The sequence below is a fragment of the Podospora pseudopauciseta genome (assembly GCF_035222475.1).
Source record: "Podospora pseudopauciseta strain CBS 411.78 chromosome 7 map unlocalized CBS411.78m_7, whole genome shotgun sequence".
Taxonomy (NCBI): Eukaryota; Fungi; Ascomycota; class Sordariomycetes; order Sordariales; family Podosporaceae; genus Podospora; species Podospora pseudopauciseta.
The window spans coordinates 110,713-136,195 of NW_026946667.1; the positions used below are offsets into that span (position 1 = coordinate 110,713).

The following is a 25,483-nucleotide window of genomic DNA, read 5'->3' on the forward strand; positions in this document are numbered from 1 at the left end:
TGCGTTACAGTCGCTGCGGGCTAGTGACGTCATTGCGCTTGTGTCGGATATGGAGGTTCATCTAACATTGAGAACCTTTCAAAACCACGCCGGGCTAGCACATTTGGAAGCCAACAGGGACAATAAATGTTATGGTCATGACTACAGCTTATCCTCTACATTAGACCTGGATAACCGTGACATGTTCGCCATCAGAAAGGATAGTGTAGTGATGTCACCTAGGGTTAGGGCTCAGCGCGGTCATGCCTGTCTCATGTGAGCGGAGCTAGGTTGCTTTCCAGCCGAAATCCGAGCCCCTCTGTGGGTCGCCACTCGTCTCGATCTCGATCTTGCATTCCCAAAGACGTGTGCGCCGAAAATCCCATGGAAATCAATGCGAAAATCTTGGAACCGCAGCCATGGCAAAATATCCATGACCCTTTTAGGAGTAATCACCCTATCGCCCTAACAGACAACCATTGGGCTACGAGAGGCGCTGCTTCAAATGCGGCCGGAGAGAGCGAAGAGTTTGGGGGAGCAACAAGACTTGGACGCTAAGGTACGAGAACTTGGCACAGAAACATTCTGGTCTTGTCTGGCTTTCCGCCGCAACCAAGTTGACACCACTCAACCCGCCCGCCCTGGGCCTGGACTGGGGGTACAGAGTACAGGCACGCTCGCCAGCCTTTTTGGGTTGCGTCCGCCACCAGGAAATACCAGGTCTTTGATCCTTCCTCTGCAATCTGCAATCTTGCTTGCACCGTCTCCATCAAACTGAACGATGTAGGCAGAGCAAGACCCACTTGCCCTCTAGCCCTAGCATCCAACGCCCTAGAATGTCGGTTCATGGCCCCGAGCCACCGGTGCCGGCCGTTGTGGCAGCAAGTGACGCCGTCGAGGTGAAGAGCTCTGAGCGAGCCAGGCAGAGAGAGATCGCAGCGTACGTCGCCCACGCCCGCGCCCAACACCTTGATCTCACTCACCTAACTGTGACCCTCCTGTGTAGTTACCTCTTGGCCGCCTCGTTCCCTCCAGATCTCCCCGCCGCTTTCGCCGAAAAGGCCACGCTGAACTCGGATCCCATCCTCAATGGCCTCACTCAACTCGGCGCCCTGCGACTGGGCTGTGACAGAGCCTTTGTGTCTCTCATCGATAGAACATACCAATATGTCGTCTCGGAGATCACGCGATCACATTCGCTTTTTGACTTGATCTCCGACCCGGGAGACACCATCGCGATAGGTGTTTGCAAGCTGAGGAATTGCGATGGTGTGTGCCCGGCAACCATGAACGCGTTTATGGACGAGACAGGTGAATGGGTGAAAACAGGACCCGATGTCATTGCGAATAGAACGAGATATATCATCAACAACTTCACGACACACCCCGACTACAAAGACCGCCCATATGTCAAGAATTACCCCTACTTCCGATCATACCTCGAGGTCCCTCTGGTCTCTTCGCTTGGGTACTTGATGGGAAGCTACTGCGTGGTGGACAGCAAGTCGAATGAGTTTGACGATGACGAAAAAGTGGAGATTATGAACGAGATTGCTGCCGCCATCATGGCGCATCTGGAGAATGTTAGGATAAAGCAGAGCCGAGATCGTTCGGCCCAGCTAATACAAGGGTTAAGCGGATTCATCAGGCATGAACCACCCTCACAGCGGCCCTCCCGTGCGAGTGCTATACCTGGGCCGGCGCCCAGCGACCTCGATCCTCCGACAACGACGGAGCAGCCGGGCGGCATTGGAGGTTCCAACGACGACGGCAAATCCGCCGGCAGAGCTGATTCGACTGATGTGCAGTCGTCTGATGGGTCTCAACGACCGGAACCGATTAATGTCATTTCATCGTCGTCAATCGAGTCAGGCCAGTCTGGCCTCTCTTTGTTGTCGGAAGCCAGACAGACTCTTTCCGAGACACCTCCAACAACCCCGCGGGACGAGGTCAATGAGAATCCGATGGAACAACAATTGAAGACGGCTATCGCTCGCACCGATGCAGACAAAGCCGCCATTGCAAACCCACCGGCCCCTTCATCGGAAACCTCGGAATCACACAGGGGTGGCTTCATATCTTCAGCCAACATTAAAACCACCTTCTTCCGAGCCGCCGGTACCATTCGACGCTCTATGGACATGGATGGCTTCATGTTTCTCGACGCAGTGCCAAGTTCTTATAGAGACAGGTCCGACCAGCCCACTCTGGGCAGCCAGCCAGGGATTCTCCACGACTATGAAGAAGGCCCATTTTGCTCTGCCATTGTCAAATCTTGTCTAGGGCCCACTGGTGAAAACATTACTCACTCTTCACAGACGCGCCTGCCTGAAGTATCGCTTCAACGGTTTATCCGCGCGTTCCCTCAGGGCAAAGTGTTTACCGCTGATGAATATGGCCCGATCGATGACAGTTACGGACCTGGGAAGCGATTCCAGTCCTCTCGTCAACAACCAGACCCAGCAACTGTACGACTGAAGGATGACATTGACGCCCTATTCCGAGTTTTGCCCTCTGCCAAATACGTCGTCTTCCTGCCGTTGTGGCATTTCCAGCGCGAATGCTGGTATGCTGCCAGTCTGGGTTGGGTGGAGGACCCGACTCGGGCTATCGACATCACGGATATCGGTCTGGTATCTGCGTTCGGCAATTCCATCATGGCCGAGGTATCACGACTTGAAGCCCTCGCTGCCAGTCGCGCAAAGTCAGACTTTGTTTCATCCCTTAGCCATGAATTGCGCAGTCCACTTCATGGAATCATGGCCAGCAGCGAGTTGCTGCGAGAGAATATGTTGGATAGCCCACTCTTGTCGACTTTGGATATGCTGGACTCCTGCGCCACAACGTTACTCGACACGTTCAACAACTTACTCGACCACGCTGTGGTGACCCACACCGGCCGGGAACGTGACCACAAGTCACCGGCTGCACAGCTCCGAGTCACTGACTTGGGGCTGCTCGTGGAGGAAGTTGTGGAAGCCATCCGTGTCGGCCACCTATCTGGGAACGCCTTCCACATGCAATCGTCGATGCTCAAGAAGATAGCAGAACCAGTTAACAGCAGCGTACCCGACCGTCCATTACTCATCACCGTCCATGTCGCGATGAAATCTGCCTGGAGAATGCCCGTCAACGTCGGTGCATGGAAGCGCATCGTCATGAACATTTTTGGAAATGCCCTGAAGTACACCTTGACTGGACGAATTGAGGTGAAACTCAAAACAGTTCAGCGACTGGATAAGACAGGGAAGTCTTCTGAGCATATCTCCTTCTCGGTGCAGGACACTGGGTTGGGAATGTCTTCTGACTATTTGAAGTATCACCTGTTCACCCCGTTTTCCCAGGAAAATAGCCACTCACCGGGCATGGGCCTCGGCCTCAGCATTGTCCAGCAACTGGTCAATGACCTCGGAGGCTTCGTTGAAGTTTACAGCTCGGTTGGCATAGGCACATGCGTCGAAGTCCTCGTTCCCCTGAATAAGGATGAGACGGATTCATCGGTGGCAGTGCCTGTCCAACCCCCCCAGCAACTATTAGACGCACATCAACGCCAGCTCGCTGGTCGCACTTTGTGTCTGATCACGAGCGAAGCGTACAGTGCGTCCAACAACACTGGTCCAGGGGCCAACAAAGATCAGCGCCTTTGGACCATGAATGTCGAAAGGGCTTTGAAGTCCAACGCGGGTGAGACCCTTGGTATGACAGTGACCATACCAACACATAATGAGCCACTGCCAACCGCAGATATCTACGTTTTGGATTCTGGCGCGTCTCATGATACAGCACACAAAGACATTGATGACTTTATGGTCAGACATTCGCATATTGCGCCTTTGGTCTTGCTGTGCTCAGGCTCTGGGCCGCCATCATGCCTGAAGTCGAGTACAACAAAGAATCACCCTCTTCACATCCACCACCCCCTGGGCCCCAGGAAACTGGCGGCAGTATTATGCGCGGCTCTTGAAGCCAAAACGCCTCTCAACATCGACACAGTCCGGCCCATCAATTCGGCCCAAGCATCTGCCGTCGCCAAATGGGTTACGCCTGTCCCTCTCAGTCCGGGTGTTCCTGCGCTGGCGCAACTGAAAACAGAACTGGGACCAATAACCGGACCAGACCCTCGGCCGGCAGTGCCAGTAGAAGCGAAGACTAATAAGCCTATCACTTCACCAACGACGTCTAATGCTGGGGGCACCGCGCAATCCCCCTCCGCGCCCACCAGACATCTCTTGCTTGTTGACGACAACCCCATCAACATCAAACTCCTCACACATGTGGTCCGCAAACTCAACCACACCTTTCTCACTGCAGCCAATGGCTTGGAAGCTGCACAACTTTACAAGAAATCCCTGGAAGGCCAGGGGGCGCGGTTTGATTTGGTGTTTATGGATATCAGCATGCCCATCATGAATGGCTTCGAGGCCACACGGGAAATTAGGCAGATGGAGGCCAACGCGGGTGTTGTTGACAAGGTCAAGATTGTTGCTCTCACGGGACTAAGCAGCGACTTGAGCCGGAATGAGGCGACGGCGAGCGGGTGTGACTTGTTCCTGACGAAGCCAGTCAAGATGAATGTTGTCAGGGAGGTGCTGAATGAGCTGAACAACGATAGCGCAGGGGGGTGAGCAGGTAGCTCAGGATAGACTGATGGGTGGTAATATTTGTGGAAGGACGCAGCAGCAGATGTGATCTTGCGTCAAATCACGCTGCTGAGATCCAACAAGGACAAACAACGGAGGCGACAGGTGCACCGGCGTCCCACCATGCATGCCAGAATAAACAGGAATGGCTAGGTGTGTTCATAACGGAGAGCAAAACCATCGCAGTACCTCGCGCCGCGGTTTGTATATATACGAAGAGACGAATCTTGACAGAATTAGGTACCGGAGTTACTGGATAGGAAACACGCCGCAGCAATACACGGATGGCACTTGGGAGCGAAAGCGCAACGTGCGAAACCCACGCCCCATACAGGAGTTTGGGGCAGTGTTATTTGGGGTTGGGATTACAAAAGGGGAGCACGAGACAACAATGGGATGATACACAGGTATGGATATGATGATATATATATACGTTATCGAAATTATATCAAATAGAAGACTTTTTTTCTCTTCGACCACCGCAGTCTAACCCCCAAAACCGAATGTCAAAACCCCCCCAACTCCTCCAATACCCAAAGACTAAACCAAAAGAAAGGAGTCCACATCTAATAACCCAAACCTTGGAAACAACTCACCTCCTAACCCAATAACCCCCCCTCCCGTGCATCCTATCCTTCGCCTCGGGATCAAACCCCCTAATCCCAACCTTGTGAAGCGGCACACTCGGCACTTTGCTCGCGACTTTTTGCTTGACATCCAGAAATCTCTCCCCCATTCCTCTCTCACTCTTCTTTTGCTTCAACAGCACCGCCGCGTTTTCAGGTCCCCAATTTTCTCTCCTTCCCGGCCCAGAAAGGCAAGACAAGACCATGTGCACGTCCTGACTAAACGCCACTAGTTTGTCCTCTATCTGCGCGTTGAACCCCAGACACGGGCGAAGATACCCCATTGCAATGACTTTGATCTCCCTCCCGAGAAAACCACGGGGGAATTCGTGGAGCAGGTGGACAGTAACCTGCGGCTCTGGGGCCGCTTGCGGTCGGGAGGAGGGGAGAGGGCCGGCGGAGATGAGAGCCTCGTGCCAGACTGGCGATGGGGGCGGGGGGCAGTCGGGGGAGGAGGAGGCGGTTTTGGGCGGGAGGATGCACGCCCACCCGGCGTACACACCCCTCAGGGCGAACCTTGCTGATTCGGGGGATGTGCGCAGCAAGTTTGCGGTGGGGACGCCAAGTTCGGCGGTGGATCTCCCTGTTCCTCGGTTGACGAGGCCGGTGAATTTCAGGGGGAAGGGGGGCAAGGGGCCGGAGTCGGGGCCAATATCATGGCATGATGATGAGGAGGAGGAGGAGGAGGAGCGGGAGGAGGAGATGTACGAGGTTTTTTCTTGACGGAGGGCGGCATTTTCGTTTATTTTGTCTGTGGCTACCTCGTAGGCTAGGGTTTTCACCATGCCGGGGGCGACGCGGTCGTAGCCTGCTTGGATGGGGGCGATGATGGGGTCGACGCGGGAGAGGATCACCTTTGAGCCGACAAAGGCTGCGGCTTCGAGGGGGAGGGTGGAGAGGGTTGCGCCGCGGAATTTGGACGAGTCGGTTGAGGTGCTGGCTACGCGGAAGATGGGGGAGGAGCAGAGGATTTTGCGTTTTGAGGAGGAGCTGGTTTCGTCTGCCTGACCATCAGGGGGGCCACCGGCGCAGAGGTGAAGACGAAAGTAACCGTCGTCCGAGGCTTCAGGGATGCGGACGACGTGGGTTTCGCGGGGGATGTGGGCTTTTTTGGGGCCTTGATCTTTGAGCATCTTTCTGGCGGCTTTGTCCATGTCTCTCTTCCAGCCGCGCTCGGTGTCACGCTCGACTTCGTCTGCCTGGACGGCGACGGAAGGGGTGACGTTGAACCAGTCGTCTGTGGAGCCGAAGAAGGCTTTGATCTTCATGCCGCTGTCGCCGGAGAAGCCGCGTTGTTGAAGCCATATTGAGCGATCTGGTGGGAGGGGATAGTCTGGGGCGCTGAAGATGGATATCTCAACTGAGGTGCTGGGGCCACGATAAAAGATGAGTGGTGAGGAATGTCGCAAAATGGTGTAGTGTTTTGTTGACTCGGTTGGCGGTGGGATCAAGCCACCGGCGAAATAACGGGCTTCTGAAAGGGCGTTTTGCCAGAATGGTTTTGACTCTGCACCAGAGTTAGGTCCGGGGGTCACACCCGGCCCGAATGTCGCAGCGGCGCTGACGGGTGTGGGAGTTGTTGGGCGTGGGCTCAGACTGGGAGACTTTAACCCATACTGGGATAAATTCGGTAGACTGGTCTGCACCCGGAGCCGGTGACTGAGCGGCGGTGGTGGTGGTGGCGGTGGTGGTGGAAAATAGGGGCTTTGCGGGCTTCTGTCTTCGCCGCGCGACACCGGCCGGAGAGGGTCTTCAATCCGGAGTGCACCGATGCCGGGATCTACATTGACCCGCACCGGAAGTGGGGGCGGCCGGGGCGGCCTCGGCGGTGGTGGTGGAAGTGGAAGCGTCGGGAGCGGTGTATACGGAGGTGGTGGTGGTGGTTGTTGCTCCCAGTGGTTTTCAGGGGTTGCCGTTGCCCGCAGGTCAACAGCAGGTGATGGTGGTGGACGGTAAAAGTCAGGAGCTGGTGGTCTTTGTCCAACATGCAGACACGAGGGGTGGTCCATTATCCTCAAAAATACTCTCCCAAAATAACTCTAATTATAAGACCAGTTTATTTGAAGATTCAGAGTTGATGAAAACACGAATCTCAAGTTTGCTTGCTGCTCGGAAATGAACAAAATAAACAGTGGAGCAGCAGGTCTGGGCACTACGGATTGGGACACTTGAATGTATAACCCTAACCCTATTCTATCCAAGACAACACACCCCATAGGTTTCCATCACTGTCACAAACTACTTTGCCTGGAGAGATGTCGGAGAAACTGGTAGGATGCGGGTAAAGACATTGTCGTGTGTGTAGGTCATGGCATGGTGAAGATCTTCGAGACTCAAACTGCTAAGGACATCACCAATAAGGCAGTGAGCAAACTGAACATAGAATAGGTGAAATCTTAGGTGTGCCACAACAAAGACACAGGGTGACTTGAATGAGGAAGTGGCTAGAGTGAACAGAAACAGAAACTCAAGAAATGCGTCCAATAGGTACCGTAAGTCAGAGTTAACCGTGGATGTGGTCGCTGAAGTTGGGTTTCGACGATTCATTGTGTCAAGTTCTGATGTGTTGGGTAGTGTTTATCTTGAAGAGTGATTGGTGACAAGCCACCGTCTCGAGCTTCAGTAAGTGGGAGAGAAGCAATGCCGTAGAAGTGTTGGTGTGCAAAGACGAGCAAAACGGGAGCTACCTTCAGGTTTACATTGCGCATTTTGAAGAGGCTCGGCGGTACCTTTATAAATCTGTTCTCAAGCTCAAGACGCAGTTGCTGTTCTCTACCTACTGGCCCGATCGTGGTTTTCAGCATCACTTCTGAAGCAGTGCCTCAGACTTTCTTCCAGTCTGGTTTTGGTTCTCGTCCGATGAAATGGCACGATCTCGTACATCCAATCGCCTGGATTCAATGTTTCCAATGATCAGGGTCAAGATCGACCCAGTACGTACCCTCTTCTGAAATGGGCTGTCGGCCAATCAAAAGCAATCTGCCTTTGAACGATCATCCAGGCAGATATCATCTTTTGCCGGGCTTGGAGTCAAGGCATCGGAACGCGCTCCAAGGCGCCCCGCACCCAAGCTGAGAATACGGAAAGCATGTTCATCCCCAAAGCCAAGTTCAGTTCCCATGTTTGCCAACAGGTGATGGCCAAGCTGTGTGGTATTTCTCCTGACCTTCCATCATCCTTCCACATTTAATGCGGCTTGAACTGTCCTGATTTTGAGGCCATTCACACTGCACAACACATTCAACGCAAACAGAATACACCTCCAGCCCTGTACTCTTTTGACTTATCACCACTTTCTCGTTCGCAAGGAGATCCAAAATCTATAACCGCGATATCTTCTCTGGCATTTAGTGGAGCTTGCATCACAGAAGCCAAAGAAGGAATTAAAATGGGAATCTTTCAAGGAAGAGCTCGTGGAACTCTACATTTCCCGAGATCTATGTTGGAAACAGCTCATGGGGATAATGGAGGAGCGACATTCTTTCCTAGCCACGTATGCATTTTTTAAATCTCCCCGCGGTAAGATTCAAGAGCAGGATCGCACTGACTTTGTCCAGAACGCCACAATACGAATATCAATTCAAGAAATGGGGACTTCGGAAGTACATGACCAACAACTGTCTACATAATCCCATCGCGGTTGGTGTTCGGCTCCCTATGGCGAGGAAGGAGAATGACGGGATTGCTGCAAAGCCACAACTAATTTTTCATGGGAGGGTGGTTAAAGACCGTACTCTGAGGCGAAAAGGAGTCTTGACTCCTTTGAGAGAAAGCCATCCTGAGGTTTATAAGCAAGGTAAGTCGTGTCCAGTGCTCTAATCACTCCGCCACGCTGTCTGCTGACATTCTTCTTTGAATGTAGAACGTTCGAAAACACCTCCGGGCATGCAAGTTGGCCGGCAGTCAAGGAGCCTCTGGGCAACAATCAAGAGTTCGCATCTACCCATTGACAGCCTCGAGCTCAAGTTAGTCAAGCAAATTGGAGGTATGTCGCATCAAAGTATTGTTCTGAAGGAGTATCAGAAGCCTCTGACGTTGCTTTTTGCTTACCAAAGAGAAAACAATTCTGCCTTCGGATCTTGTGACTTTCGAACTTCACCGACATCCCTGGTTGTGAGCATGCGTGATATTCGCTGTACGTACAGCGGTATATCCGAGAGCCTTTCTGCTCTGGAGTACGCCTGCATCTGCGGAAACCTCAAATTAGCGCACCTACTCATCGACCTGGGCCACCCAATTTGCGAAGCATCGAGCGGCTGGAAAAGGAGTCTTCTCGTACTGGCCATTTTAGGATGGAACGAACGCAAATCACGGGCTAATCGCAGCAAGACACGACGCGTTTGGAATATGGATTGCGAGTCTTGGACCTGTCATACAAGTCACGAAACCCAGAAGCTGATGGCATTTCTCCAGGTCTTGATTCGGTCGAATGCGAAGATACAGCCGCCAAGTCGAATGCAGGATGGCCGCGGTCCCGTCTCCCTCGCAGGAGATCGTTCAAGCGATCCCCTCATCATCGCGCTCAACGAGGGCCACACACCACCTTTAACAGCGGCATCTCTGTATCATAATACAGCCGCCGTCGATGAGCTTCTAGTCTTTGGAGCAAATATACTTGACCGATGTCAGGCCGGCCCCTCGGCCCTTGCATTATGCATCTCGAACTTCTGGAACTATCCGACACCGCAGGCGACGTCTTTTCCCATATCTTGGATTCCTTACTATGATTCGGACCCCGACATCGACGTTTGCGAGTCAGCCGTTCTGAAAATCGCCACCCGCTACCTAAGCCAACCTTCTTCATCTAGCATCGAGATCCAAACGCCTAACAAAGCTCTTCCTCTGGTGTGGAGCACGCCCAATCCACTATAATGCCTCTCACTTGCGAGAAATGATTCGAAATACAGGAAAGGGCTATTTACACCTCATTGTAGCGAAGCATGCCAATCTTCCAGGCAAGTTTATATTATCTGTTTTCAGGTTGGCTGAGGGTGGAGGAGATTGCTTCTGGTTTGATTGCATCATGGATGATCGCAAAAGCCACAGTGCCGAGCTCGACTTCCTCACCAAGGCACTTCAAGTCTCCAAGACCCACAGAAGGCTGAATCCTGAGCTGCTCGAGCCACTCAAATATCTGGAGTATTATCCAAAGGATAGCGTCGTCAAGTTCCTCGAGGTAGCTTGCCCTATCCTGACAGTCGAAACTCTTCAACTCGCCGAAAGCCCACATTTTGTAAAGAGACTTGTTCCAGATTTGAACCCAAACCTTATCACTCACTCGCTCGATTCTGGGGAGAGTTACGATACGGCAAATTTCTTGATTAATTCCAGGTTAATTATCAACTCCGTCACCGAAGGAGGCCATACGCCATTAACAGCTACCATTCGGATGCAACACCCACAACTGAGGAGCAAAATCTGGAGGTTGGGAACACGCCTCGTCATACCAGGAGATACTGCATGCCGCTGTGGTCGGTCGCTGTACGCAAACCCACTGGTAACGGCGGCAGAGGTTGGAGATCTACCATGCATAATAAGTCTCACCAGTAGTGGCTTTTTTGACATCAACCACTGCGGTGTACTCTCGGATCCCTACCAAAGTTGGTCACACTAACTTTTTTTGCCCTGCAGATGTGCGACTGCGCTGACGGCGGCGATTTTGGAGGGCAATGTGGACATCGCACACTTGCTTCTCAAGAAACGAGCATGTCCCAATAGGCACCCCAGCGCCTCCATCGATTCAGTATTACCACTTGCTGCCGCTATCATTACCAGTAACATACAAATGGCGCAGACGCTACTCCTCGCTGGGGCCGCCTCGTACGACCAACTCGCTCTTGACAGCATCTCCTTGGAATTAGGACTTGGATTTCATCAAACTGTTGCTGGACTTCCTTCCGAGTTATTGCAACGTCGACAGGCAGTTCTGGAATTTGATTTTGAACAAAGTCATCAAGCTTTACCCAACCTTTGACAATGGTGTTTCCCATGCACACTACCACAGAGTGCTGCATCGGGTGTTGATGACGAAGATTCCCAGGATGAACGGAAGTCCAGCATACCATGGACTGCCCCCCTCTCCCATATACACGGCTTTGATTCACGGACCACCAGAAATACTCAAGGCATTAGCTGAAGCCGGTGCCGATGTCAACTCTCCACTATATCCGCCCAGGGGAACTTCTCCAGGCATATCCGCTCTAAGATTGTGTCTGACCCAGCGATGCGGGCTGCAAAAGCTGAAGATTCTTGTTGAGCTTGGAGCAAAGGACGCAATGGACGAGTGTGACTCTCCCACGACCAGCATTTCACTCATTGAACTAGCAGTGAGGAATCTGGACTTTGATACGACAATGTTACTTCTGGAAAACAACTTCGACCCGGACCCGTGGCCCAAATCTGACAGGACTGCCCTCCAACTTGCTTTATTCCCTGAGTCACCCAAGAAAGAGTGCGATGATTCTATGGAGCTGGCCAAACTTCTTTGTAGCAAAGGAGTCGACCCAAATCTCGTCGCACAGAAAGACCGGCTAACACCGTTGTAACAAGCCATCGAGCATGGGAATCTAGAGATTGTCGAGCTCTTATTCGAGCACCACGCCAACGTCAACAAACACAGCGAGCCTGACGTTGAGTTTGATCTGTCCGCAACACACTAACCGAACGAAGAAAGTCTAATGACTCCTCTTCAGCTCGCCATAAAGGGACAGCACCCAGCTATCATCAAGACCCTACTCAAGCATGGTGCGGACGTTAATGTGAGGGCCAAGAGATGTGGTCCTCCCGGAGGACACGTGCCATCCATCCTATATCCCTTCCTCAACCCGCTTCAGTTAGCCCTTTACACTACACAGCCCGAGTATGTGGAGATGCTTCTCGAGCACGGGGCTAATATCAACGCACCACCTCATTCACAAGGCGGTGCCACAGTGTTGCAATACGCTGCCATGAGGGGGTTATGTCGGGCTGGCTGAGACCTTGTTGGAGAAGGGGCCAAAGGTGAACGCCGCTGCTTCCGAGTATAATGCGCAGACAGCTCTCGAAAGGGCGGCAGAATATGGTCGGCTAGATATGGTACAGCTTCTACTAAAAGCAGGAGCGCGGGTTGACGGGTTTGACTTGGAGAGTGCATTAGACAGGGCCGAAGGAAATGGACATATCGCGCTGAAGGAATATCTGGAAGGGCGGTGTATTGGTGTTTGATAAACCTGAACATGGCGTCGCTTCTGATACGGAAAGGAGGGTGCGAAATGCCCATTATTTGTTTTGATGATTATCTAGGTACCAGGTATTAGGTAGGTAGGCAGTGAACCGAGAAGTTCGACTTCAAAAATACAAAATTGATATGAAAACTGATACTCCATGCCCGCCCCAACATGATTCGCAGCTAGCTGCTACCAAAACACACACGCTGACGCCTGATCTACAGACGCGACCACTGCATAGAACCCAACCTGCTCAACTCTCCGTTGTGCCTCCAAGCCTCCCCATCCAGCACCTTGTCTTTACTGCAACGGCAGCTTTTGAGTGCTTCTCACTTCGCGACTGATCAGTCCCTTGTTCTCTTTGGCAGGGCTTTCCACCCAAAGCCGGTGAGGCCTGTATCTTGAACCCAGCGTAGGTTCGAGACCTACCGGCGCCGACCTGTGGGGACTGGGGGCTAGGCACAGTGGTCACAAGCCCCATTTCCACCCAGAGCTCCGACTTCTCCCACACTGCTAAGCGAGAGAATTAGCCAAAGTACCTCAATTTATCAAACCGTTGGAGCAATTGAGTTTGTGGGAATGGTACTCACAGATTCAGAATAAGAAGGGCAATACAACACCCGGTTATTCCCTGTTTCTATGTACAAGTTCTTCTGGCACCCTACTGCCCTCGTTCCCTCTCCTGCCTCCTTGTTGCGTACACAATAGTCCTTCCCGTCCGGACTAACCCTAACATTGATCGAAGAAGCACAGGTTCCCGGAGAGAGCTCAGTCTTGGAAGGGGTTGTTCCGGGAAAGGTGTTTCCGAGATACTGGGCCGGAACATTAGGGGAATAGTACCCCGATTCAGCCCGTTCTACCTGCCGTGTGGCATTCGGCATCGGTTGTGCTCCAGCGCCTGAAGAGGGGCCCACCAGCGCTCTTGAACTTCCCGACGGGACAGTACTTGATCAGCCTCTGGCGGAGACAGTATGGTCAACGGCGGCTGGAGCCATGTGGTCTCGAGTCCCTGGGGCGCATAATATACTTAACACCCGCTCAGTAGAATCCGAGTCATTGTTCCCCAATGGCATGTATTACCATTGACGTGTCTGGTTTGGGCATAAATACCACTATCCAGTCGCGTCGTCTACATAATATGCGAATCCATCGCTGCCCCGGACATCCCGGATTATCGTCTGCGCACACAGGGAACAAACATCAGTTAAGAGGTTCAAAAAGTGCTTGAAGTTGCTGTAGGGGTAGCAATTTCCAAATACTTACGCCGCAGGTCTTGCATAGTATCGCCCTCTCGCCCATGGGGGGGTGGCTGAGTGAGCAGAACAACGGCGTCCACGTGCTCATTGCGACTTTGCGGATTTTGAATCTTTGACAATAGCCTTTTAACTTCGAGGTAGTTTGCTGTGCTTCATTAGTGGCCGGACTAAGTAAAATAACGGCTAATTCGGGAAACTAGTTGGTACTTATCTTGAACGAGTTCTACAGCTGGTTGACGCCCAACACCTGCCTACAGCTGGTGTATGATCATGCCAGCGGCGTTGATATCTCATATCTATCTTGTAGGTTCATGTGATACAGTCACCTTTGCGGCTGGGAGGCTCAAGGTGACTTGATCGTGTGAGAAACGGGCCGTCGTATGGTCATACAGAATGTGAAACCTTGAAAATGACAGGTTGTCTCCAATGTCATATCAGACGTGGCGGCAAAAGGGCGCCTTGATAGGTATTTGTGTACGATCATAGGAGCTATCATGTTCGGGTGGCGAGTAACATGATGTTGGCTACCTTAACTTGAATGCCATTGACCAAAGCTCCTGAAATCCCAAGATTTATTTCAGATGTCCTACTTCATAATCACGCATTCTTTTGTGGAACCACGGACTTTCTGTAGACGTTTCGAAGTATTCAGCACTCTCATAAGCTCTAGTTTCTGGGGTATTATTATAATCTCTATTGTAAATGATGAGGTTAACTAGGTAGGTCCTTTGTTGTTATGGCGAGGCAAGAGCAACAGGAGTGTTTTTCATATCAGGCACCTTGGAGAATGGGACTCACGGGTTGCCCCTTTTACCAGTAGCGGAAGAAACGGCGACCTGGACGTAGTTGGACCTCCACCTACCTACCTAGGTAAGGTACTGTGTATGCTGGTGGTGATGTAACAGGCAACAGCGGAACTGGAAAGCGCCAGGGCTGAGCAACTACTCAGGGACAGCACCCCAAGGCAAGGACGGTTGGTGAGCCTTAAAGCAGGGAGTTTGTGGCAAAAAGGTTCACTGGGAAGAAGGCACTGCTCAACCGCCAGCAACTTGACGACATCCAGGAGCCGCGGGCAATCTGCTGCCAATAGGTAGGTAGTCCATCAAAACTGAGGTAGAGCAAACATCCCACGCTCATTTCAAATCTAATGTTGAAACTAGCTGCTACCAAAGCAAACATACCTACTGGCGTCCAACCAACGGAGATACATATGTAAAAGGCAACCTGTCCCAAGTTCCACTATTCCTCAGAGCCTTGTATTCCAATCACGTCTTCTCTCGTTGCTTCTCCTCCTCCTCGGCTCAATCATGCTGCCGATAAAGTAGTCCTGATACCTGTGCCTGCACAAGTAGTGTGAGCAAGCGGCAGATTCTGAGCGTACATGGTTCGTCCTTGCGTTTATCTGACGTGACTGAAATGCCCTACGACATCCTTGGCCAATGATTTGCACAACCCTAAATAAGATAGTTAGCTGCCTCTGGTAAAGTGAGTTCCCTATGAACCTAGAGGGAGAAAGCTCGAAGGCGAGATATGTACTCAATGCGTCACAGCAGGTGGGACAGAACGCTGAACCCTTCTCTGTCTGGCCGGAAAAACGCTCTTCGCACCCTCATAACAGAGTTCTATCGCTACCACGCCTTCCATCACTAACGTTCCGCCTGGCTTTACAGTAATCTATTTTAGTTTTGTCAGCGTGCCAGGCAACGCGACACGCACAAGGTCTCCACTGAGGCACAGGGGCTGTGGCTGTGACTCGGAGGGCTTCTGACGCGGTTACTGGCACTGGAGCTGATGCCTGAGTGGCGACTGTCCATGCATTTTGCTCATAATCAAATCCGGTCGGCATCGGAGCTGGTGTCTGAGGGTTGACTGCCCATCTGTAATAATTCTTGGCCGGATTCACTTGCACTGGAACTGGAGCTGGTGCCTCAGTGCTGACTGGCCGGTCATTTGCCCCGGAAACATAGCCCTCTGACATTGGAGCCGGTGACTGAGTGCAGACTCGCAAATCATTTGCCTCGTAATCATAGCCGGCTGGCACCGGAGCTGGTGCCCCAACATGGTGTTGCCATGCAATCTGCCCCGTAATTTTAGCCGCCCGTGCCGGCTGCTATATCTGACTGTTGTGCAAATTGAGATTCTGCTTCGAAAGCGGTTTGAAATTGTTGATCTGGAATCTTGCCCATTGATCCAGACGTCATATCTTTCAGCCATCTCGAAGGCGTGATTTCCGTGGGTCTCGAAGATGCACCGGCGCGGCTGTCTCGTCCTCTCTTGGGCAACGATTTGACCTTTGGCTCCGACACTTTCTCAGCTCCTCGACTTCTCTTTGAACAATTGTGTGACTCTGGGAGCCGTTCGTATGAGGGGGCTCCCTAGGACCGTGTATTCTGACATGAATCTTGTCGAAGTCTTTTTAGAAGCAGCTTGGGCTTTGTTGCCTTCAGAGGAATCGGCTAAGGTTGTATAGTCTGATGTGATCCATGTCGGCGAAGTCATGGCGATGCTAGGGTCAGTATAATCAGTATTTGAAGCCGATTGAGCTTGAGATTTCTGATTGAGTGCTGCGTCTGCTAGCGCATGCAGGCCGTACGGTTCACTATACTGAAGGACCTCGTCTGCCCTTCTCATTACACCTCCCGCAGACAAATCCGCAGTGCTCTCTTCACCCAGCGGCCGTATAATTGGTAGCTGCAATCGGCCAGCAATAGTAGACATTAGCATGATGCTTAAGTGGCCTCGCATAGACTCATGCTGGTGGCAGAGGTTGATGACTTCCACGACAGCTCCCACACAATTGCCCCCAAACCCGCGGCGCTTACTGGATTGCACCTACACCGACCGTCACACTGGGACATGTTGATTTCTTTGCGATTGGCTAGCTCTCTGGAAGCGCCTTGTAAAGACTGTCTACCCCAGTTGGATTGCTTCGTTGATAGAATGAGTTGGTTTACAAGTGAGTAAGCAAGGTGGGTAAATAGGTACTTATATAGAAGTCGTTCTGCGACTAATTGACTTCCGGCGCCTCGCGCATAGTGGGCATATGATTTCGCCTCCATGGTTGCTATCTCATCTCTTCGTATCTTCACATGATTTGATAATTTGCGCAGCTTGGGGGAACTAGAGCTACCTAATGCCGGGACACAGCTAAGTCTCATGTATTCACCGATTGTCTACAATGTGTGACCTTTTGATCGCCCAGTGCTAGAATTCATGTGAGCATCATCAAGGGCTATGTTGGTGGCGACTGTTTCAGGAACGTTCTCGTGGTAGCACCACGTTGAGAGAATATTCAGAAGAAACTAGATTATGAGTTTTGGTACCTGAGGAACAAGGCCTTTATCTCCGTTGGCACTGATCAAAGCTTTCCAGAATGACCACCGCAGGCTTTCCTCCAATTAATCCAGTCCATATTTTTAAAACAGGGAGGTCCTGGTGATTCGTTCTGGGCGTAGGTGGGCATGACAGTTCAGTGCACTGAAGATCATCTGATTGCCCAACAAAGAACGGCAGTTGTTCTCAGCAAACTAGACCAGAAAATCAATATACGGCCAGATTCATAGTATTCATCTATTGGAAATTTGACCATATGTTTTCTGGAAGTATTCAATGCCTCACGGCTGGAACAGATGGATTATCATTTCTGTTCAGGGGCCATTGTTTACAAACTGATAAGAGAGAGTGGGTCTATTGAAAAGGCGCTCTTGAGCTCAAGAAATGAAAGTTTCCAAGCAGGAACCAAGAAATCCATCGTCCATGATATGCAGGTAAGGAAATTCAAGGTTCTGATCTCCAGGCTGTCACGACTGTCAGAATGGGTGTTCAATCGGCAAGGTCGATCAATTTCCCGTTCCCTGTCCTGCCCAACGCCGCCATCACCCCTTTTTTGCGACAACCTACCACACACGCCTTCTCTTGAAATCAACAGCAAAGTTCCAACATTGACACACTATTACTATACTAGCTCTAACTATATCGAGACGATGCATCTGTTGAGGCTGTCTGAGAAAAGCGCTGGAGCCAGAATTTTAAGTGTGCAGCTGGAGGAGAAAGCCAAGTGACTTTGCTAAATTGTAGACTTATGTGGTCAGCACACCATCCCTGAAACGGTCACAGACTTGCAAACTCTAAGCCAGTTTCAGCCAGGAAGGATTCATTCTTTGCGACTCCCAGGATGCATCAAGGAACGGAGGTTATAAAGTCCCAGCAGATATCAGCCACATGCCTCAAAGCGCAGCCATCAGCCAATATTTGTTTCTCGTCAGTTCAAAGATTCTCACTTCTTTTCTCGCCCGGTTCTATTCTCTCCTCCACAGTCTGATAATCTTACCCTGCCTAGGAACCTAGATACTGGCCCTTATGTATCAACACCTCAGGATCTGAGACCCATGATAAAAAACTGACAGACATTTCAATCCGGCGCTAACGAGAGAGGGGTGATGACTCTCAACCTCACCAGGAACTTCTTGCTTCTAGCAAGTATTGCCACGAAGATTGGTGCCTCGCCACAAAGGCATTCGGGTTGGGCCTCACCGGAGCCCACCGGCACAAAAACACAAGATGGACTAGAGCATCTCCGGATATCGCATAAGCCTACGGATGCCCCGATTCTGGCCACATCACGAGAGTTGCGTCGTGGGGATGATGATGCTGGCGTCTGCGGTTACTTCGACAACCCCGCTATTCGTACGTGATGCTTAATACTTTCCTATCATATATGAATCTAACATCGCTTTATTTCAGCGGCTTATCACTGCCTTCCATACGAAACATGCACCAACATCGGCAACTATCGCGCGTGTTGCCCCAAGGGAGATTGGTGCGCAGATCTGGATTCTCACCACACAGCATGCGTGGATTACACCCATGCCGCGTGCCTCTATCCAACGCCAGGCACGTTATGCTGGTAAGAGCCTTTCAAATTCTCGTAGCAAGTCGGTACGATACTAACTGTTGGACCTTCAGTGATGGCGAAGACGGTTATGGCTATTGCCGGCAATACCACTGGTCAACATCTGCAACACCGAATCGAACTTTCACGGTCTTTGCCTGCATGCCAGGGAAACACACCGATGTTGGCACGCTCTTACCCACCCCGCCCTCGGGCTCCAGTCTCCCCACCGAATCATCGAACGATCCCAGCTACGAGGGCTTGCTACGTTTCGGAGGCTCTACGTTCTCATCGACGTCAGACACGCCATCAAGCAAAAGCGAAACACCAGTGGGGGCCATTGTGGGAGGGGCTATTGGGGGTCTGGCCGTCATAGGAGCAGTCATTGTCGCCATCTTGTTCATGTTCTTCCGCAGCAAGAAGCAGGTGATTGAGGCAAAATCAGGGCCAGGGTCGTCGACATCGTTGTCGGATCATGAGCAGTCGGTTGACCTGCTGCCTCAACAGTCGCCGATTGCTAGGGCATGGAGGCCTTCTTCTATATCCTATGCACCCCCACTCTCGGGTCCGGGGTTCACACTGCCGAATCCCAAAGCAACAAGCACGATTGTGTCACCCGAGAGCGAAGACGACTCGCTAGAACAACAACAACAACATCAACCGTTAATGTCGATGCGGGGACCAATGAGCCCTGTCAATGCTGTTCTGGTCGAGATCGGAAAGGCCAAGGAGTCTCCTATTGAACTGGCTGAAACGTGCGGACACTATGAGCTTGCGTCACATCCTGTTAAGTGAAATCGAAGTAGTGTGGCATATGGGTTTATAGGGAGTCTAAATAGAGGGTACAAGTAATACAGTGTATTTTCTGATAGAGAAGATAAGCGAACTGGAAGAAACCCAAACCTACACAAAGCCCTCTTATACTATAAGAGTTTATTCGTGGGTCAAGGGCTGGAGACCCGTGTAAGTTGAAAGGGACTTTACTGGTTAGCGGCAAGGTTTCGTTTGCAGAAAACGCTTTTGTTGACTCTGATGAACACCACGCTAGCATTGTTAGGTATACTCATTTTCATTTTCAGGGCATACGCTTTGTATATAGGTACCTATAGGTTACTGCAACATCTACTCTTCGAGGTAGGCTCCTTGGCCACCTTCCGACTCATCAAAGCCACACATTTTCAAAATAATCATCGCAGTATCTCCGTCAACGTCTACATTCCCAACGTATCCCAACCACCCCTCTCCCACCTTAGCCATCGCAGCCGCACTATCACCCGTTGAATCAGAATACCAGCTCTCACCGGGTTTCATTCCCTCCGCCCGCAGCTTAACAGCATTCCAATCAACTACATCAGGCAATGCATCTTTTCCCTGTCCCGGAGCCTCAGCCCTTCCATATTCACCCCGTGAACAACCAGCAAACTTCCAATCCAACCCCTCGATCTCAGAGAACATGATGTCAAAGTCTCTCGGGATAACACCACACGGAAATTCGCAGCAAATAATCACCCTGCCCCCCTTTCGGATGTAATTCTTGAGGAGCAGATGCCATATCGGAGAGTGGCGAGGGAAGGTGATGCCGTGGTCAGCAATCAATACAGCACCGAAGCTGTTCGCGACCTCTCGGTGGGAAAACATCTCCAGGGCATCTTCGGGGTCTTCGGCCTTCAAGATTCTGCCCGACTCTGCCGGCAAAGCATGTAAGAGGTTCTCATATTCGATGTCGAACCAAGAGGGCGACTGTAGGGAGAGAAGAAGGACGTGCCTCGGGATGTGTAAGGGTCTGGGAACTGTCATGTCGTCGTGGGCTGTGGTGGGTGAATTGCCGTTGACGGTGGTTCGTTCGCACGTGTGCGACTGGCGGTCGCTGTGGTGGTTTGTGGTAGCCATCTAAGGCGACAAGGGGGTTAGTAAACAAATATACAGACTCTGCAAAATCGAGTGATATACCTTGACAACTATCCAAGCTTTGAGACCTTGAGGAAAATGGGTCTCAAGAGGAGGTTTCTGAATGTAAAAGTCGAGAAGCAGTTGGAAGAAAAAGCAGTAGGGAGTGACTGTTGTTTTTACCATTCAGTTCACGTGGTCAAAGACAGCATCACCAGAAGAGCAACAAGCAGGTGGGCTGTCACCTTATCGTGTTATCAGACATGACAGTACGATAACAAACCCCTGAACAGTGCTCACAAATGTTAACTGGCAGAGTTTTGCCATGTTGCCCCGCCTTAGTCTTATTTCAGGATATTCCTGTAAGCACCCATTTGTTCCTTTTGATGTATGCTGTCTCTTCTTCTGACCTGTCGAAATTCGAGCCTTGATCATGGTTGAAGGATGAGGGTGTAAAGTAGAGAACCTGGCATACCTAAGATGGGTCATCATTGTGTTTGAGTCAATTCAAGCAATGTAGTCATTCACAAATCTCATCATTCCTTAGGTCTTCACAGATGTTTAATGAGTAAAGTGCGCACTAACTAAGGTATATTCCTCCTGTCATGAATGTTGTCAAAACTATTGCATAAAGGTCAGTAAATTTGATGAAAACAAAGCTATGTTCTTTGCCAACTCGTAGCTACCTTTACTTAGTCTTTACCAACCTAATATTCAACTTTCCACATTACAACCTCAGAAACTAACCAATCAATCCATGCTTGCTTTGAATTCACTTTTGTCACCCTTCCATGTTTCTCGAAGAACTCGAACTGCAACATCATCACTTCTTCCCAGCCTGTCAATGTGCCTGTTGATTTGCCACCCCCCTGCGGGCCAACTTCCCAGTATCAAAAGAGATAGCAAGAATCCAGAAGATGGTCGCAAGGGGCATAATTTGTCCAATACTCCGGATTTCCTTCTCAGGGCTGCCACCACCATTGGCAACCTCCATCCAGCCTGACAGGTCAACCCAGTCCCGCAGAATTGTGAGGTGGGCATATGACAGGAAGCACGGGATGCTGCACAACACAACAAACGCTGTTGTCATGAAGACATTCTGGTGATAATTCGGTCTGTTTCTCGTCAAGAACTTCTCCAGATGGGCACCAACGTATCCCACTGCTAGCATATAGCAAAAGACAAAGGCTGGGGTGACCTTAGGCCCGGGCCCGCCAATCGCGTCTCTCTGCTCAGGGGCCAGGTTGATAAATGGGTCCAGGTCAGGATCGAGAAAACATGCCATGGGAAGGAGAAGCGAGCTGTCGGAACGTCCCGGGGTTGGGATGAACATCAGTTCGGGGGACGTGTTCCTTTCCATTTGGTAGTACAGGTACCGACAAAGAAATGCATATATGATGATGGAGGCGGCCGTTCGCAGGCATCCGATCCATTTGGACCTCCAAAAGTCGTCAAGTACATAGACTGAAAGTGTGACGCAAGACAGTGACAAGATGAGTGTATCGACGGCGAAGTTGTAGTGGTAGGCTGAAAGGGTGCATTTGGACTCCAGACCAAAGTTGAGGGCATAGGAGAAGGCGAGGACAAGTTGAGCATCGATCGTCACCCTGAAGAGCTCTTTCATCCAGGACTTGAGCCAGGAGTAGACCCCTTTGGCTGTGTTCTTTCCTTTCTGTGCCATGCTGGAGGGGTGACCCTTGCTGTTGCTTTTGTTCGTTGTGGGAAGACTATGAAGATATTGTTAGTATCTGTGGATTACAAGAGGCATTCGGTTGAGACCTACATCTTTGATTTCTTTCCCCGGAGGCGATATGACCACTCCCGCACTACAAACAGAATAGCCACGATGTTGACGAAAAGTGCTGAGGCGAGAGATATCCACACCTAGAATACCATGGTTAGAAGATACCATTCGAATGAAACTTGGTACTTGGTACGTAGCCCCGCTGAGTGGTTCAGAATAGAAATCAACTTACTCCGTATCCAGCAATGTCTGGGTTAGCTTCGAAGTGGCCACGAGTTATATTGCCATATGAATTGACAGTGTTGTTGGAGAAAAAGTTGACAACACAGCTGGTGCTGAGGTCAACACCGAGAAGACAACAGTCATGTTGAAGATTGGTCTCATAATTGGAGGACAGGAAATAGGGCACCCATTGCAAGAAGTTGTGCTGAACACCGTCTTGTGCACAAGTTGGTGATGCCATGATGTTGAGATATGCTCGAGAGACAACTGAGAAGCTTGTGGTCCTTTGGGGAAACAATACGGACAATAGAGAACTCCATGGCTATTTAACTTGAGAGACTTACCTACTTCAAGTTCTCCTCCGGTCACTTCGCCCGAGAAGGCTCCCTCTCCCTCCCATTGCAAAGCCCAATTTTAAACCAAGGGTTGCACTGTGCCGCATAAAGTTCAACAAGGCGATGCTGAGCATGAGTGGTTCCTCTGTGATGGTGTAGTGGTGTTGAAGCCCAGCCTTGTGGTGATTAGAACCTATTAAAATAGGTTTCTACAGTTGGCGTGGGTGGCCGTTGAAGACTACATACAGGTGGTCCTATATGCAGGCCCCACTCAGCTCCTGTGTGTCTTGACCGCGCCGCCTCAAGGCCGTTTAGTAGACCGGCGTATGTTACGGATTTGTGGAAATGATCGACTCCACAATGGAAACTACTGGTTTTGATACAAATAGAAAGGCTGCTCTGTTGCATAGGAAGGGAACGGCCCGCGGAGTTCCGATACTGAGACTGAATACGAACTTGACTTGAATGGTCAGGACTTGAGAAGGGATCCAAACACACCTACAACCATAGAAGGCATCAACCAAGTGGCCCCCAACGGCACACATAGCTGCAGTATGCAGTATGTCGATCAGGAGGTCGTATGGGCGCAAGGCTGTGGGTGAAGTGGCAAGTATCGCACACCACTACGATGAATTCTACATCAGGGTGCTGCAATGAGAAAGTTTGTCAGTCTTCAGGGCTTAAAACTCCAATTTCCACCACGGCTTGTGCGGTCTGGCCGCTAGGTTGCTCTCGGCCAATTTCCAAGAGAAAGCTCTAACAGAGCTGACAAAAGACTTCTGACAAATGAGATATTGTGGCATGGATAAGCTGGAAGAGGTTCGTGACAGCGTCGTTGTGTTTGGTAAACGGGGCCAGGGTTGGGGTTGCAAGGTGCAGAAGCCAAGGCATCGGAAGCAGGGGCGGCCTGTCAGAATTTGTCACGTGCATGTCACTTGGCAGTCAAGCACAGGCCAATGGGCCCATTGCATCACTAATAAACCCCCCACCACGGTTGATTGGCTAGCTGACGCCCGATTTTTGGGTTCCATTTGCTTTCCAACGAAGGCAGAAAGATCAACGGCAGCTATCTTAGTGATCATAAAAGTGATTCCCTTTCCACTCAACCCGCCAGCGACTGTTGCCTGCCGTTTTCAGCGAACAACCGCGACCACCAGCTCCCCGGACACGTCCAGACTCGACCAAGCCATCGTCTTTGGCACACCGACCCGAGTCCACGAACCACAACAACATCCCCTCTGTTTACAGTTCCACACAACCAAATCGTCAAGATGGGTGAATCGAGGTTCGTGCTCCCGACGCCGGCCCCGTAGCGTCCACACGGCGCGGGGTCTTGGTGATCCGTCCCCAGCAACAGCAACAACTGACGAATGTTTTGCACACAGGCAAGAGCTTGTGCAGTGGCTTAACAGCCTCCTGCAGCTCAACATCACCAAGGTCGAGCAATGTGGTACTGGGTACGTTGTCGATGCCCCTCCCCTGCAGTTGAGCTCGAGGAACACCAGAGACTGACAATGGACGCCCGGAAACAGCGCCGCCCTCTGCCAGGTCTACGACAGCATCTTCCAAGATGTCCCCATGTCCCGAGTCAAGTTCAATGCCAACACCGAATATGCATACATTCAGAATTTCAAAGTCCTGCAAAGTGAGTCTTTGCCGAGCTCCTTTGAGGTTACCGTCTCTAACTATCTGCCTCTAGACACTTTCACCCGGCATCACATCGACCGATCGATCCCCGTAGAGTCGCTCGTGAAGTGCAAGATGCAGGACAATCTTGAGTTCCTGCAGTGGACCAAAAAGTTCTGGGACCAATACTATCCCGGCGGTGACTACGATGCCGTGGCCAGACGGAAGGGCGCCCCAACCGGACCTGCTGGAGGTGCGGCCCCCCGCGTGACGGCGTCTGCGGCGAGACGTCCGGGTGGGACCACTCCCACCACCGGCCCTCGAGTTGGGGCCAAGGCCGCTGCTCCCAGCGCCGCCTCTCTCGCCCTGCAACAGGAGAACACCACCCTTAAGGAGACCGTCGTCGGCCTTGAGAGGGAGCGTGATTTCTACTTCAGCAAGCTCCGCGATATTGAGCTCCTTGTCCAGCAAGCTGTGGAGGAGGACCCCGAGCTCGAGAAGCAAGAGGACGGCCTGGTCAAGCAGATTCAGACCATCCTGTACTCGACCGAGGAAGGCTTTGAGATTCCCGAGACGGAGCAGCTTGACGACCAAGAGACATTTTAAGGCATGGAATGCCAGAGTATTCTGATTTGATGAAGCTATGGTTCGGGAAATCCGACGCCGTTGCAGACGGATACAAAACAAATCAGGGGGAAGGCGTGGTGGCGGACAAAAGCAAAAGGATTGATGTTGGTGCGGAGTTGCCTTCTATACCCCAAAAGCCCCTCATGGGTGCTGCTTTGCCTACCCTACTTAGTCTTGTTGGCTCTCACCACGACGTACCGGGTGTGGGGGCGAGTTCTGATAGACAACAAGCATTTATGACATGGAATTTGTAATCAGCGAAGCTAATACTTACTTTCTATTGCGAGTGATGGACATTTGGAAAGAACTGAATATCGAGGCGCTGGTGTTGACGCCTGAATGCGGGACTTGAGTGTGGGGGAGCGGGTAGCAGAAGATATGCAGGTCGAAAGAGTCAGAAACCTGAGTTGCGTAACCGAGCCGAGACCCTGAAATTCAGGCAGGT

The 25,483-nt window shown here is 51.3% G+C and overlaps 8 protein-coding genes across 8 annotated transcripts; 5 read left to right on the top strand and 3 right to left on the bottom strand.

Annotated features, from left to right (window-relative positions):
• Window positions 1-815: 815 nt before the first annotated feature.
• On the top strand, window positions 816-5,095 carry QC763_702980 (uncharacterized protein; the record flags this gene model as incomplete). Its single annotated transcript, XM_062915312.1, has 2 exons — window positions 816-919; window positions 986-5,095. 2 exons carry the CDS (start codon window positions 816-818, stop codon window positions 4,602-4,604), a joined length of 3,723 nt encoding a protein of 1,240 aa, XP_062761325.1. The 3' UTR covers window positions 4,605-5,095.
• Window positions 5,096-5,211: 116 nt separating this feature from the next.
• On the bottom strand, window positions 5,212-7,254 carry QC763_702970 (uncharacterized protein; the record flags this gene model as incomplete). Its single annotated transcript, XM_062915311.1, has 1 exon — window positions 5,212-7,254. One exon carries the CDS (start codon window positions 7,252-7,254, stop codon window positions 5,212-5,214), a length of 2,043 nt encoding a protein of 680 aa, XP_062761326.1.
• A 1,118-nt stretch (window positions 7,255-8,372) lies between these two features.
• On the top strand, window positions 8,373-10,117 carry QC763_702965 (uncharacterized protein; the record flags this gene model as incomplete). The annotated part of the gene is made up of 2 exons (XM_062915310.1): window positions 8,373-8,738; window positions 9,301-10,117. The coding sequence occupies exons 1-2, from the start codon at window positions 8,701-8,703 to the stop codon at window positions 10,115-10,117; spliced, it is 855 nt and encodes a 284-aa protein (XP_062761327.1). The 5' UTR covers window positions 8,373-8,700.
• A 151-nt stretch (window positions 10,118-10,268) lies between these two features.
• QC763_0102270 (uncharacterized protein) lies at window positions 10,269-12,782 on the top strand (the record flags this gene model as incomplete). The annotated part of the gene is made up of 2 exons (XM_062906413.1): window positions 10,269-10,726; window positions 10,877-12,782. 2 exons carry the CDS (start codon window positions 10,269-10,271, stop codon window positions 11,217-11,219), a joined length of 801 nt encoding a protein of 266 aa, XP_062761328.1. The 3' UTR covers window positions 11,220-12,782.
• A 4,478-nt stretch (window positions 12,783-17,260) lies between these two features.
• Window positions 17,261-19,638, top strand: QC763_702955 (uncharacterized protein). Its single transcript, XM_062915309.1, has 3 exons — window positions 17,261-18,392; window positions 18,450-18,612; window positions 18,672-19,638. Exons 1-3 carry the CDS (start codon window positions 18,146-18,148, stop codon window positions 19,390-19,392), a joined length of 1,131 nt encoding a protein of 376 aa, XP_062761329.1. The 5' UTR covers window positions 17,261-18,145; the 3' UTR covers window positions 19,393-19,638.
• Window positions 19,639-19,719: 81 nt separating this feature from the next.
• On the bottom strand, window positions 19,720-20,487 carry QC763_702950 (uncharacterized protein; the record flags this gene model as incomplete). The annotated part of the gene is made up of 1 exon (XM_062915308.1): window positions 19,720-20,487. One exon carries the CDS (start codon window positions 20,485-20,487, stop codon window positions 19,720-19,722), a length of 768 nt encoding a protein of 255 aa, XP_062761330.1.
• Window positions 20,488-21,098: 611 nt separating this feature from the next.
• On the bottom strand, window positions 21,099-23,614 carry mns1B_2 (Mannosyl-oligosaccharide alpha-1,2-mannosidase 1B). The gene is made up of 3 exons (XM_062915307.1): window positions 22,461-23,614; window positions 22,268-22,368; window positions 21,099-22,211 (listed from the first exon to the last, which is right to left on the bottom strand). The coding sequence occupies exons 1-3, from the start codon at window positions 22,689-22,691 to the stop codon at window positions 21,326-21,328; spliced, it is 1,218 nt and encodes a 405-aa protein (XP_062761331.1). The 5' UTR covers window positions 22,692-23,614; the 3' UTR covers window positions 21,099-21,325.
• A 190-nt stretch (window positions 23,615-23,804) lies between these two features.
• On the top strand, window positions 23,805-25,456 carry BIM1 (microtubule integrity protein mal3). Its single transcript, XM_062915306.1, has 4 exons — window positions 23,805-24,070; window positions 24,171-24,242; window positions 24,318-24,430; window positions 24,485-25,456. The coding sequence occupies exons 1-4, from the start codon at window positions 24,057-24,059 to the stop codon at window positions 25,015-25,017; spliced, it is 732 nt and encodes a 243-aa protein (XP_062761332.1). The 5' UTR covers window positions 23,805-24,056; the 3' UTR covers window positions 25,018-25,456.
• The last annotated feature ends 27 nt before the right edge of the window (window positions 25,457-25,483 follow it).